A 14,912-nucleotide genomic window follows, 5' to 3' on the forward strand; every position below is an offset into this window, starting at 1 on the left:
CGAGCGAGAGGGAAGAAACAAGATGGCGGCTGAAGGCGATCCGGAGTGGGGCCCCAGCAATTCGGATTGAGCCTTCTCCCTCCACCCGCTTCCGCCGGCCGGGCCCCTCCCGCCCGGCCCCGCGGGCCTCCCCACCCGGCCCCGGCGCCCCCCACCGCCACCCCTCCGCCCGCCCCTCCCCCCTCCGCTTTCCCTTCTCCCCCCCGCCTCGGCTCCGACATGAGGGGCCGGCGGGGCAGGCCGCCCAAGCAGCCCGCGGCTCCCGCTGCGGAGCGCTGCGCCCCGGCCCCGCCGCCGCCGCCGCCGCCCACGTCCGGACCCATCGGGGGGCTCCGCTCGCGGCACCGCGGCAGCAGCCGGGGCAGGTGGGCCGCCGCCCAGGCTGAGGTGGCGCCCAAGACGCGGCTGAGCTCGCCCAGGGGGGGCAGCAGTAGCCGGAGGAAGCCGCCGCCGCCGCCGGCCCCCCCTAGCACCAGCGCCCCGGGCCGGGGGGGGCGAGGAGGCGGGGGCGGCAGGACGGGGGGCGGGGGCGGCGGCGGCCACCTGGCCCGGACCACCCCGGCCCGGAGGGCCGTCAACAAAGTGGTGTACGATGACCACGAGAGCGAGGAGGAGGAGGAGGAGGAGGACATGGTCTCTGAGGAGGAGGAGGAGGAGGAGGACGGCGAGGCTGAGGAGACCCAGGATTCTGAGGACGACGAGGAGGATGAGATGGAAGAGGACGACGATGACTCCGATTATCCGGAGGAGATGGAAGACGACGACGACGACGACGCCAGTTATTGCACGGAAAGCAGCTTCAGGAGCCATAGCACCTATAGCAGCACTCCAGGTACCCACCCAGCCCAGTTGCTGCAGACTCCTTCCCCACCTCCTCCCCCTTCTCCCCTCGCTCACTCCCTCTCTGGTCTCCCCCCACCCCCTCCTCCCCCCCAGACAGAGGGGAAATGCGACGGCACATCAAGTGGCAAAAAACTAGATTTACAGGAGGAAAGAGGCGCATTGTTCAAAATGGAGATTGCATTGTTGCAGTTCGCAGGCCACACACTCGCGCTCTCTCTCCCTCTCCCCCCACCAACCCCCTCTTTTTCCTCTTAAAAATTTGTGCCAGTGCAGTGTCTCCACCGGGCAGGGTTGAAACTTTGGCACACACACATCCATTGCATTCATTTTTCTCCCCTTGTTTTGGTTTGGTTTTTTGGAATGAAAGAAGCCTCTTGTTTTTGCAAACCTCTTTGCATTTCTAATGTGGTTTCTTTTAGATTTTTATTCTATATCTGTTCCTAAAAAGGGAATTCAGGATTTAGACAGATTGTGCCATACAAACACACACAAAACATGCTTCTCTTCACACCCCGAGCTGTGTGGTTTTAAAAGTGTCTTAAGGAAATGGATCAGTTGGGTTAGTAGGGGAGCCTTATCTGGTCCTGTGTGTTTGTTTTTATTCTTGAGTGCTAATGGGCGCGTGCAACAGTTGCGAGTAAATGGCCGATTAAAAAGCGAAGCGGAAAAACCAAAGGAAACCAAAACAAATTTAGTATTTCATCTGATTCAGAATCATTTTGGTAAAATGCAAAATAAAATAAGAGACCTCAGGAACATGCGTCTTAACTAATTTGATCCCTTTGCCTGAGAAATGCAGTTTCCTGTCACCTGTTGCAGAGACGTGTAGTTGATCATGCAGACGTAATTGCTGAAGATGAACTTTTGGACCAACTCCCAAGTCACACAGCAGAAGTATAGGGAGATTTATTGCAAAATGACTTTTTATTTTCATTCTGTTTCTGAGGATAATAGTCCTCCCTGATCTGTAATGAATTTCTCCATGGTGACTCCTCTCCTGTTTTCTCAGAGTTCCTCTAGGCTGGTGCTGAGATGCATTTTGTTTATTTAAAACACACACACACACACAGTGGCTGCTTTGTATTAAATACGTAATTGCGGCTTACTAAATTGTGAAAAAACCCGTAACTTATAGCGATAACCTACAAGACTTTTCCTTTATATTTTTGTTAATCTGGATTAACTAAATTAGAATCCAGTTTTCAGAGCATTTACAAAGTGAAGTTCGTGAGGGAATAGGATCTTAACAAAGTGATAAAGGTGTGTCACTTGTTTTTAAAAGAGACTAGGATAGTAGAAGTAGTTATATTTAAATGTGTCTGTTTTTTAATAAATGCCTAAATACTCATTGGAGGAGTATGAGTATTAAGTCAGATGTAAACCTGTTTAGATTGTCCTAGCAGCACATGAAAAAGGTAATTTCTTTTGCCTGACAGAATATCTGCCTGTCTTTGGGGTCGGGTGTGGGGAGAGCTGGCAGGAGAATGAAAGGAATGAATCAAATGTCAAGTGTTCGTGTCCTGTATGTAGAAGGGACTACACACCATTCTTCATTTCTTGCCAACTTAATTTTAGTACGTCTTTTATAGTAATAGTTTTTACTTTAAGAAATCACATGTGGTCTTTTCTACCAAGAGCCCAGAATGGAAAGACCCGTGGAGAGTAAATTACACTACTGGAGGAAGTTTTCTCAGCTGAGACAGAGCTAAGGCGTTTTGTCAGGGTGGTTCAGCTAACTTTAACTCCTCTTTGAAGGCCTAGCAAATAATATTTAGGGTTGAGAGCCATGTATATGCTGAGTTAAATTACAGTTTGTTGTTTGGTTTCCTTTTTTAAAAAGATGCTTATATCTTTATGTACTTCCATGACATTTCGTTTTTTCTGATGACATTCGTAGTCTACCTTGTGTATGGTTGTCCTATCTTTACGTGAAATTATGGATTATATATCTTTATAGTAATCTTAACACCCCCTGCAGTTCCTAGTACAGCGTCTCGCACACAGCCGGTGCTCATCAGAGATTGGTTGGACAGATGATTGTTAGTAGGTGAGAACTTGTAATAGATGAAGTTGGGCTAATTCTACTGTGGGTGCCAGAATTCCTAAACATTTTGGATTGGGGAAACTAAATATTGGTCTAATTAGATTTTGATACTTTGACCAGGGAATGTTTTTAGTAGCAGAGTTAGTGTGTTTTGAGCTGCTGTTTCATATTGCTTGCCAGGCATTTTCCTTTCTTTATTGGATGTGGTGTTAATGTGTTAGATGTTTTACTTTTTGAAACATTATTTCTCAAGATTGTTAGATGTTTTACTTTTTGAAACATTATTTCTCAAGATTGTAGAAGAGATGATACATTTTGCCATTCTAAACTTTTAGAATATGTCTACTTGCCTAGAATAACAATGCATGACAGTGAGTTGTTTAGGCTAAGCACTTGTTTCATTAGTTTTATTGTCTGTACTTCTAGGTAAATGTGTATGTATGTGCTTTGGAAGGAAAAAATGTTCTAGATGGTTTAAGATATCCCCAAAGCTCATAAATAAATATGTTTGGTGGATTTGAATCCAGCTGTATTGTCAGGGCTCAGAGAGGAATATACTTTATTGGTAATTTAGAGAAGATGATTAAGCTTTGTAAACTAGAATGTTGGCTTAAGTACTAAATATTCAATTCCTAGTATAAGAAATTACTCATTCATCTATTCATATGTTGAGTACTTTGTAGGTAATATACCTGTTGATGCGAAGACATTGGTTGATGTTACTAGCTTAATTTTCTAAAACCATATATTTAAAAAAGTTTATTCACTGGAGGTGAAATGTTTTCCTTTTAATGGAGAGAAATTTTAAATGGGTACGTAAGGTACTCACATGACAGATATTACTATAGGTATAACAATTTGTTAATACAAAATTGAAATCATCTAGTTTTGCTTAAATTCAAGGCATTTGGTTGAATAAGGCTTTTATTTTTATTGTTAAAATTTAGAGTTATTTTAGCCTGTAGGTTTTATGGCATAGTTTGCCAGTACATTGAGAAGGATTGTATAGAAAATCTATTTTGAATAGGCATTTGGTAAAGTTCTGACAGCACCTTGAAATCAAGCATTTGCTACTTCAAAAAAGTTAAATCAGACTTTAAACAGAATAGTTCTTGCATTTAACTTGTGTGGAACTTCTAAGAATACCTAGGTGGTATTTTGAAATTTGGAGCTTCTGATGACTTCAGAAAGCAAAAGCTCTGGTGTTGCCCTGGGAGAGTTCGTGATTTATGTCCTCTAAGTCAGGGGTCCCCAACCCCCGGGTCCGGTGCTGGTCCGCAGCCTGTTAGGAACCGGCCTGCCCAGCAGGAGGTGAGCGCGAGGACTGAAGCTTCGTCTGCGCTCCCCGTCGCTCACATTACCGCCTGAGCCATTATCCCCCCACCCCCCCACCCCGTCCATGGAAAAATTGTCTTCCATGAAGCCGGTCCCTGGTGCCAAAAAGGTTGGGGACCTGTGCTCTAAGGATTATGACAGTGGAGATGGGTGGTGTAGGTGCCATGAATGAACTGTAGATTTATCTGAAGCAGAATTTGTTACCTGGTGGCAGTATTTATTCTCACCGGTGTCAACCAAATATCTTTTTCATTGTACTTGGAATTCCTGATTGCTACAAGTGAGGTACAAAGTGCAGTGGAGATTTAAAGGAGGGCGAGATCATACCCTATTTGGGGGAGTTGGTGTGGGCGTATGCTTCCTGGATGGGCATGTGGCTAGTGAGGATGGACAGAAGAAGGGAGGGAGCAGCATGAAGCAAGGCGCTGATTCTAAAGTGCAGGCAGTCTTAAGTAACCTGGTTTAGCAAGAGCCTGAGTATGTGAATAGGAAATAAAAAACTAAAGCACCATTGTTGGGCAGTACTTAGAGAACCAGGCTATAGCATCTCCTCTCTCCCTCATCTGTAGGATAACAATTGGGGTAGATCAGTGATCCTCAGTCATTTTTCACTCCTGGAACACCCAAGGGATTTGCTGTATTCCTATCAGCACCATGTGGGAGCATGAAACAAAACCAAATCAAATCGTGGATACTGTTAAATCACCGATGCAGCCAGTTCTTTCCCCCACAAATTGAGAGAATTAATGGAAGAGGTGATTTCTGAAGCCTCCTCCCCTCCCATCCCCCTGTCTATTTCAGATCGATTTCATTTGTGGGTATTGGGGATCAATCAGAAGATCTGGAAACAAGTGGGATATGATTTCAGGGGGACATCAGGAAGTTTAGCATTACTTCTGTTCTGCAGGATGGAAGAGGACAGATAACTGGTGGGGATCTGGATGGGTTTTGTAGCCCTGGATGGGAAGATCAATTCAGGAGGTACTTCAGAATTCTCCAGCATCAGAAGTGTAGACAGAGGAATGCATCAGATATGCCCCTGTAAGAATGGCAATGCTTTCAGTAGGAACAGGAGTTCAAGATTATAAGGGAAATTAATGAGATCTGTTTTCAGGTATTGGTACCTGAAGAGGTTAAACATGAGAATTAAAAGAAAGAAAATGCGGACCCCAAAGAGTTATTAAAAAGTTGTACAACATGGCCTGTGGGTATTAAAGAGGTGTGTCTGAGGTATGCAATAATAGATGGTCTGTGTACAGCTCAGGCTCAGTACTCTTCTGGTGTATATTTGGAAGTGGAGCTGAGTATTGAAATGTGTGTGTGCAGCAGGATTGAGGATATTAAGGCCAGGAGCTCTGGTCTGTTCCGTTAGGTCTGCCTTTCCTTCCTCTTCAAGACCCCATGTCCTCCCTGTGACTTCAGATCCTTGTTGGGGGGGTGCCAGGGGTGAGAATGTGGTGGTAGTGGTGGCAGACTGGTAGTCTGGGTGACATAGACAGGAGCAAATCCTAGTAGATGCCCTCTTTGCATTGGGTAGATTGCTCCCTCCCTGGTCCTTAGCCATGCTCTGGGGATTTCTTCCTAGAAGTCTTCCCAGAGTTCTGTTGCTCACCTTGGTCTCGTCTCTCTCTCTCTATTTTTTTTTTTTTTGGCTGCACTGCTTGGCATGTGGGATCTTAGTTCCCCAACCAGGGATCGAACCCGCGCCCCCTGCAATAGAAGCACGGGGTCTTAACCACTGGACTGCCAGGGAAGTCCTCTCTTCTCTTTGAATGCCTCTTATAGCAGTTATAGCCTCATCTTCATAATTTAGCACTAGTTTAACACTGACCCTCATTATTCTAATTTTTTTCATGCTTTCAGTTCTTTAAAATGATAAGCCTCAGGAGACAGAACATTTCTTTAAAAACGAAAAACTTACAAAATGCACTTTAAAAGATAGACAGTAAAATGCAGATAGTATTAAAATGCATATAGCTAAATATAATGTTTTAATTGTTTTGTCTACTGGTATGTATCAAATTATTTTATATATTTTTCTAGATACTAAGTTACATTCCTCAAGTATTTTTTTTTTTAAACTTTGTTCTCATAGAATTTTTTTTTTTTTTTAAATTTATTTTTGGCTGCGTTGGGTCTTCGTTTCTGTGCGAGGGCTTTCTCCAGTTGCGGCGAGCGGGGGCCACTCTTCATCGCGGTGCGTGGGCCTCTCACTATCGCGGCCTCTCTTGTTGCGGAGCACAGGCTCCAGACGCGCAGGCTCAGTAGTTGTGGCTCACGGGCCCAGTTGCTCTGCGGCATGTGGGATCTTCCCAGACCAGGGCTCGAACCCGTGTCCCCTGCATTAGCAGGCAGACTCTCAACCACTGCGCCACCAGGGAAGCCCCTCAAGTATGTTTTGATTGCTGGTTGATTTTTAAAAATAGTAACAGTAAGAGCTAACATTGGACATCTAAATTACTGAATTATTTTCGAGCAGTATTTTCTTTTTTTTCAAGCAGTATTTAATAAAAATTGCATTTAAAAAATACCAAAAAATTGGTAATTCCCTGGTGGTCCAGTGGTTAGGACTCTGAGCGCTCACTGACGAGGGCCTAGGTTCAATACCTGGTCGGGGAACTAAGATCCAACAAGCTGGCGTGGCAAAAAAAATTTTTTTTTAATTGTATATATATATATATATATATATATATACACATACACATACAAAAAAAATTTTTGCATTTTTAAAATAGCAGCTTTATTGAGATACAGTATACGTACCATAAAATTCACCCTTTAAAAAAAGTGTATTATTCAGTGGTTTTTAGTATATTCACGGAGTTGTGAATATATCATCCCTACCTAATTCCAGAACATTTTTTATCACCCCAACAAGAAACCCATATCCATAGCGGTCACTCCCTGTTCTCTCCCTCCCCCGCTCCATGCCCTGGCAACCATTACTTTCATTCTCTGTTGATTTGTCTCTTTTGGAACTTTCTTATGAAAGGAATCATACAATATGTAGCTTCTTTCACTTAGCATAATGTTTTCAAGGTTCTTGGATCTTGGAGCATGTAACAGCACTATATTGAAATAATATTCCATTATATGGATATACCACATTTTGCTCATCCATTCATCACTTCATGGACGTTTGAATTGTTTCTACTTTTTGGCTGTTATGAATAATACTGCTGCTAACCTTCATGTATAGGTTTATGTCTGGACAAGATGTGTTTATTTCTCTTGGGTATATCCTAGGAGTGGAATAGCTGGATTATTAAAAATACAATTTTAATAGAATCTTTATAACCAGACTTATTTTGTTCATTACAGTAGTTTTAAAACAGTTCTCTTAGGATGAATGAGAGCTGGTTTGTAAATCTTCCAAAATATCTATGATTTTTGGATTGCTTTAGGTCAGCTTGGAGAATTTATACCAGGGTTTGTCAGAGAAGGAGCAGTGTAAGTGGAGTCGTTTTTCCACATAGTCAGTGTGAGGGCGTCTGGCAGGCTTTGGAGGCACCCACATGTGTCAGCCCAGCACAGAATCTTAGGCTGTCATGATACGTGAGAGTCTCAGGATTTTAGATAAATCTTTTATGAATGTCAAGGATCTAGGGAGGTAGCATATAGCACAGAGTTTTAAAGAGTGAAGGATCTGGAACCAGTCCTCATGGGTTTGAATCTAGGCTCTGTGATGGGCATTTTGCTTAACTCTTTGTACCTCACTTTCCTCCTTTGTAAAATGGAGATATCATAGTACTGAATTCAGGGTGTTGTGAAGACTGAATGGGTTAATGCATGTGAAGTGCCTAGAACAGTGCCTGGCATATATATAGTAAAGATTCAATAAATAGTAGCTATTATTGTCTGTCGATTTGTTCCTGAACTGAAAGTGGATATTCTGTAGGGATATAGGGACCTTTCTTACAATGTAGTGAGGTAGTATTTTATTGTCGAAAGCTGTCAACTGACTCCAAGGTATAAACATATTTTAAGGACCACATTAAATAAAAATGTACATTAAAATAGAGCTTTATTTCCCCCCTTTAAAAGAATTACTAAATGTTTAACTTACCCATTCAAAACATTCAGTTTAGCTAACATCTGATTTATTCTAGAACTATAATAAATAATACATTTACTTTAGTTATTTACAGGGGTCAGTTAAAGTAGAAATAGTGCCCTTGATAATTTCAGCTCTCTGGTAGTTCCTTTCCTCCATGCCATCTTCCTCCGCCTGTTCCTTAAACACCAGGTTTCCAGGTTTTCAAACCAGCCCCTGGCCCCCTCACTGTCTCCCTCCTTCCCCTGAGATCTCATTTATTCTCAAGTTGTTTTTAAAAATTGCAGTGAAAAATTTAGAAATAGTGTAGATTTACTCCTTTGGGAAAGTACATATAATATAAAGATGAAAATGAAAATCATCTGTAATCCCACCAACCAGAGATACTCACTAGACATGTTTCTGTATATATATATATTTTTTATTCCATTTACTGTAACCTGCTTTTATCTACACAGTTTTTAAAAGTTATAACTAGGATGACACTAAACAAACTGTTTTTCCTTGATATACGGCAAGGTTTTCCCATATCACTGTATCTTTATCAGTCAATCATCCCTAATGATTAGTAATGCTGAGTATCTCTTCATGTGCTTATTTGCTGTCTGTGAAGAAAATCATTGGTGAAGTGTCTGTTGAAATATTTTGCCCATTTAAAAAATATTTATTTATTTATTTATTTAGGCTGTGCTGGGTCTTAGTTGCGGCATATGGGATCTTTAGTTGCAGCATGTGGACTAATTAGTTGCAGCATGCATGCAGGATCTAGTTCCCCGACCAGGGATTGAACCCAGGCCTCCTGCATTGGGAGCGCAGAGTCGTATCCACTGGACCACCAGGGAACTCCCTTTGCCCAGTTTGTAATTGGGTGGTTTTCTTTTCTTTTTTTTTTTTTTTAATTTTAAATTTTTTATTTTTATAAATTTATTTATTTTATTTTATTATTTATTTTTTGGCTGCATTGGGTCTTCGTTGCTGTGCGCGGGCTTTCTCTAGTTGCGGTGAGCAGGGGCTACTCTTCATTGCGGTGCCAGGCTTCTCATTGCGGTGGCTTCTCTTGTTGAGGAGCACGGGCTCTAGGCGTGTGGGCTTCAGTAGTTGTGGCTCACGGGCTCTAGGGCACAGGCTCAGTAATTGTGGCAAACGGGCTTATCTGCTCTGCGGCATGTGGGATCTTCCCGGGCCAGGGCTCAAACCCGTGTCCCCTGCCCTGGCAGGTGGATTCTTAACCACTGTGCCACCAGGGAAGCCCTGGGTGGTTTTCTTATTATTGAATTTGGAAAGTTCAGCTAACATAAATATTATTTATGATATATAATTTCCCAAAGCTCTTTTCTCTGTTCCTTTTTCAGAGCATTCTCTTCTTGGATGCAACATCCTGATTTATCTCTCTAAGGACATTTACTATAGTTTTTTTTTTTTTTTTTGAAGTTTTCTTCTGTTTCTTTTGTTTCCTCAGATTCCATTCTTAGGTTTTAGTTTTTTCTCTTTGATATTGGAGACTTTTTTCAAACGCCTCGTGATCCTCAACTCTTCATATTTAGGAGTGAAGCACTGGGTAGCACTTTGTGGGTGGCCATGGGTTGTCAGCTGGTGGGTTTCACTGCAGAGTAATTGGGCAGTGGAACCCCAGGTATCAATATTTGTTTTTGTTTTTGTGTATTTTTGTTTTCTCTTTCACTCTTGTTTTTTTTTTTTTCCTGTGAGTCTATTTGGTTTCTTAAGGGAAGATTTCTTAAATCTTTTTTCCTGGGGCTGGGAGTAGGGGTCTGAGGGCACGTGACCAATATCCTGGGAAGCCAGATGAGGGAGGGTGACTAGGGCTCACACCTTGGAGTAGGCACACTTCACTGAATTTCCCTGTTAGGAACCCTGAGCCAACTTTTTTTTTTTTTTTTCAAGTGTGGTGTAATTGACATACAACATTATCTTAGTTGTAGGTGTACAACATAATGGTTTGATATATATATACATTGCCAAATGATCACCACAGTAAGTCTAGTTAACATCTGTCAACATACATAGTTACAAAAACATGTTTTTTTTTCTCGTGATGAGAACTTTTGAGATCTGCTCTCTTAGCAACTTTCAAATATACAATATAGCACTCTTAACTATAGTTACCATGTTGCACAGTACATCCCCATAACTTATTTGTATTGATATTATAACTGGAAGTTTATATCTTTTCACCCCCTTCACCCATTTTGCCCACCCCCTATCCCCTGCTTCTGGCAGCCATCAGTCTGTTCTCTGTATCTATGAGCTTGTTTGTTGGCTTGTTTTTTAGGTTCCATATATAAGTGAGATCATATGGGATTTGTCTTTCTCTGTCTGACTTATTTCACTTAGCGTAATGCCCTCAGGGTCCATCCATGTTGTCACAAATGGCAGGATTTCCTTTTTTTTTATGGCTGAATCATATTCCATATTTTGTGTGTGTGTGTGTGTGTGTGTATGTGTATACACCACATTTTTTTAATCCATTCATCCATCAATGGATACTTAGGTTGTTTCATGTCTTGGTTATTGTAAATAATGTTGCAGTGAACATGGGGGGTATAGATGTCTTTTTGAGACAGTGGTTTCTTTTCCTTTGGATATATCCAGAAGCGGAATTGCTGGATCATATGGTAATTCTATTTTTCATTTTTTGAGGAACTTTCATACTGTTTTCCATAGTGGCTGCACCAATTTACATTCCTACCAGCAGTGCATAAGGGTTTCCTTTTTTCCACATCCTCACCAACACTTGTTATTGTCTTTTTGATAATAGCCATAATAACAGGTGTGAGGTGATACCTCATTGTGGTTTTCTCTTTGTTCTAGTATGTTTTTACCTTTTGTACTTCTTTGTTGTCAATTTACCAAGTGTTGAGAGGAAAAGGATATTAGCTCATGTTACATATTTATCATATATAAAGTGAAGTCTCATTAAGTATTTCTTTACAAAACAGTTAAAAAATAACTTATCTAATACTTATTCAGCGTGCAAGGTACTGTGTTAAAACCTTCAAAGAGATCCAGTGATGGATAAGAAATGGTCCCTACTCTCAGGTCTTTATTCTTTCAAGAGGGAATAATAACACAGTGCATAAATATAAAATAATACAGAGCAGGCTGTGGTAAGTGCTGTAAGAAAAACAGAGAATTAAATTAGGGAGAGAGATCATATTCTGTATATTTGGAAGATCAGAAATGGTATCAAGAACAAGGTTGAATTTGAGATATTTCTTGAAGATTGGGTAGGATTTCTCCAGGTGGAGGTTGAACAGAAAGAGAAAGGAGGAGGTGAAAGGTAACAGATGACAGGAAGGTGAACGTTCAGGGACTGCGTACTTGAGGTCTGAGTGTGGAGGAGGCAAGACTGTAGAGAAGTGGAGATTATGTTTTGGTCCAATTTGAATAAATGCCAGTCTTAGGAATTTGAACTTAGTAGGCAGTGTGTAGTCATTGAATGTTTTAAAACTGGCGTATGTCATGGTAAAGCTGAGCTTTTTGGGAATTCCCTGCCGGTCCAGTGGTTAGGGCTCCACGCTTCCGCTGCAGGGGGCATGGGTTCGATCCCTGGTTGGGGAACTAAGACCCGCATGTCATGTGGTGCAGCCAAAAAAAAAAAAAAAGCTGAGCTTTTTGAAAAATAATCTGGCTTTGGTGTATAGGATTTATTGGAATAGGAAGGGGCTGATATAACTTTTCATAGCTACATAAGATCCCATCCTAAGGCTTTACCAAGTAGTTAAGCTGTGCTGTACAGTCATTCCTTGGTATCTGCGGGCAGTTGGCGGCTGGACCCCACCCCCACCCCCCGCCATGATACCTAAATCTGCTGGTGCTCAAGACTCATATAAAATGGTGTTGTACAGTTGGCCCTCGAAATCCTTGGATGCCAAACCTGTGGATACGGAGGGCCGACTGTTTGCGTTTGCTGTGATTACCTGTAGTGACTAAACCTTTAGATAAATCTTGGTTCACATTCCTGGTTTTTTTTAAGGCTTTTACTATGTATTACTAATATATTATAAATATTATATAACATATATATTAGGTAATATATAATATACATGTTATAATAATACAATATGTGTAATTATATTATAAATATTAGAAATATATTTCCACCAGCAGTGTATGAAAGTGCCCATTTCACCAGCACCGGTTATTTATTAACCATCTTTGCATCCAATGGGTTAAAAGCTCTCTTGTTTCTCTTGTTTGCATTTGCATTTTTTGACTAATACAATTTAATGCTTTCATGACCTCTGACACCCAAATCTCTGTAATCATGGTTTCCTTCCTGTGTTTTAACTAATGGATGAGTGAATACTTCTTGAACCCCTCCACTTAGAAGTCCTGTAGGCACATCCAATTCAACATGTTCCAAATAGAATTCATGCTTTAGAGACTGCTCCTAACCTCCCATTTCCTTGTTCAGTGAATAATGGCACTGCCCACTGAATTGCCCGAGTCAGAAGTGAGGAAGTACCAGACTCCTCCCTGTGCCTCACCCTCCATGTGCAGGCTTGTCACCAGGTCCTGTGAAGTTTACATCTTATATATCTCTTAAACATATTTCAGCTCTCTTGTCCATCTGTGCGAATGGTTACCTAAATCAGGCCTTCTTTATCCCTTACTTGGCCTCTTAAGGAAACAGCCTGCCTGCCTGCCTGGCCTCCTTTTGTCCATTCATCTCTCATATCCATCTTCCACGTACATACTGCTCTGCTCTGAGACAAATCTGACCATGTTATGCCCTTTCTTAAAAATCTTCTGTGGGAAAATGATTATGTGCTTTAGCGTAGGTGGATAGTTCTGACTTGGCTTTTGCTTCCTCTACCAGCCTTATCTTCTGTTGCTTCATTTATTTGTTCACTTATTTTAAAAATACCTGTTGAGAACCTACTATGTTCCAGGCACTCTCTGGGATGCAGCCACGAATAAAGCAGATATGGCCCCTGCCCTGAAACAGCAGGGAAGGTAGCCAGTGTAACAGTGAGAGAAGTGCTTCCAAAAGGGGCAAGTGAGAATGACTTCATGGGCGTGGGGGGGGGGAAGTGTCAGAAAAGGCCTCCCTAAAGAGGTGACAGGTGAGCTCCAAATGGAAGTAGCTGGCGGAGGGGAGGGGAAAGAGGATTCTAGGCCATAGGATCACCACATGCAATGGACTGGAGGGAAAACCAGGAAGGATTTCAGAGTCAGCAGTGCTGTGAGCAGGTTGGTGTTTTTTAAAAAAAAAAGTCCCTCTGGCTATAGAATAGAGAATGAATTGGAGTGGGATAAGAGTTGATGAAGGGAATTAGGCTGTTGAAGTAGACCAGGTGACAGATTTTGTACCTTGGAGAGAAATACTCAAAAAATAATTTAGTATTTAGGATGTCACATCTTAGTGATAGATTGGTTAGTTGGGATATGGTCAAGGTTGAATTGACTTCTAAATCTCCTTTATTTCTCTCTTTAATCACAACTTATTTCTCTTCACCTTGAATTTGATTGTCAGGTAATACTGAATTCTTTGTAAAAGTTCCCCTCAAACACCTCATAGTGGGGCTTCCCTGGTGGTGCAGTGGTTGAGAATCCACCTTCCAATGCAGGGGACACGGGTTAGATCCCTGGTCTGGGAAGATCCCACATGCCACGGAACAACTAAGCCCATGGGCCACAACTACTGAGACTGTGCTCTAGAGCCCGCGAACCACAACTGCTGAGCCCACGCACCACAACTACTGAAGCCCGCTCGCCTAGAGCCCTTGCTCCACAACAAGAGAAGCCGCCGCAGTGAGAAGCCTGCGCACCGCAACGAAGAGTAGCCCCCACTCGCCGCAACTAGGGAAAGCCCGCGTGCGGCAACGAAGACCCAACACAGCCAAAAATAAATAAACAAAATAAATAAATTTATTAAAAGAAAAAAACACCTCAGTTATTCACTGCTGTGATGATTAACTCCTAGTCACCCATCCATCACCTTCTCCTGCTTGTCTTCTCTGGTCACCATTCCCTTTTCCTTAGGTGAGACTAAGTTCCTTTACCTCTCCCTAACCCCCCAGGACCATGTGCATTTATATGTTGTTTAGTTTCCAAATATTTGAAGGTGTTCTAGGTTTCTTTCTTTCTGTTACTGATTTCTAATTTAATTTCATTGTGTTCAGAAAGCATACTTTGTATGACTTTAATTTTGTAAAACATTTTTAGAGGTTTGTTTTGTGCCCCAAAATGTTGTCTGTCTAGGTGAACGTTCCAAGTGTACTTGGAAAGAAGGTGTATTCTGCTGCGGGTGGATAGAGTGTTCCATAAGTGTCAGTTAGGTCAAGTTGGTTGCATTATGAAGGTCCTCCGTATCCTTGCTGATTTTCTACCTGCTTGTTCTATTGATTACCAAGAGAGAATTGTTGAAGTCTACGAATACTGTCATGGATTTGCCTATTTGTCTTTGGAGTTCTGTTAGTCTTCATGTATTCTGAGGTTCTGTTATTAAGTACATAAACATTTAGGAAGGATTATTTAACCCCTTCATCATTATATCTTTATTTGTTAAGACATTGTACTGAAATGGACTCTAATTATCTGGCTCTCTCCTTCATCCGAACCTGTCTTAGGGCAGGGAGGCTCTCATTCATCTCCTCTCCTTAGTGCCGCTCA

General features: G+C 41.9%; 1 protein-coding gene across 18 annotated transcripts in view; it reads left to right on the top strand.

Moving 5' to 3' along the window:
- The first annotated feature begins 2 nt into the window (after positions 1 to 2).
- Positions 3 to 14,912, top strand: part of BPTF (bromodomain PHD finger transcription factor) — a 140,000-nt gene continuing 125,090 nt past the window's right edge. For 8 of the 18 annotated variants that reach the window (XM_082441970.1, XM_082441984.1, XM_082441985.1 and 5 more), the window contains exon 1: positions 4 to 832. In XM_082441970.1, the coding sequence (XP_082298096.1) occupies positions 220 to 832 (613 nt within the window). In that variant the 5' untranslated portion in view covers positions 4 to 219. Of the gene's footprint in view, positions 833 to 14,912 lie in introns of all 18 variants that reach the window. The other 10 variants (XM_082441975.1, XM_082441983.1, XM_082441982.1 and 7 more) reach the window with 3 other exon arrangements.

This window comes from Balaenoptera physalus (assembly GCF_965194825.1).
Source record: "Balaenoptera physalus genome assembly, chromosome: 20".
Classification (NCBI taxonomy): Eukaryota; Metazoa; Chordata; class Mammalia; order Artiodactyla; family Balaenopteridae; genus Balaenoptera; species Balaenoptera physalus.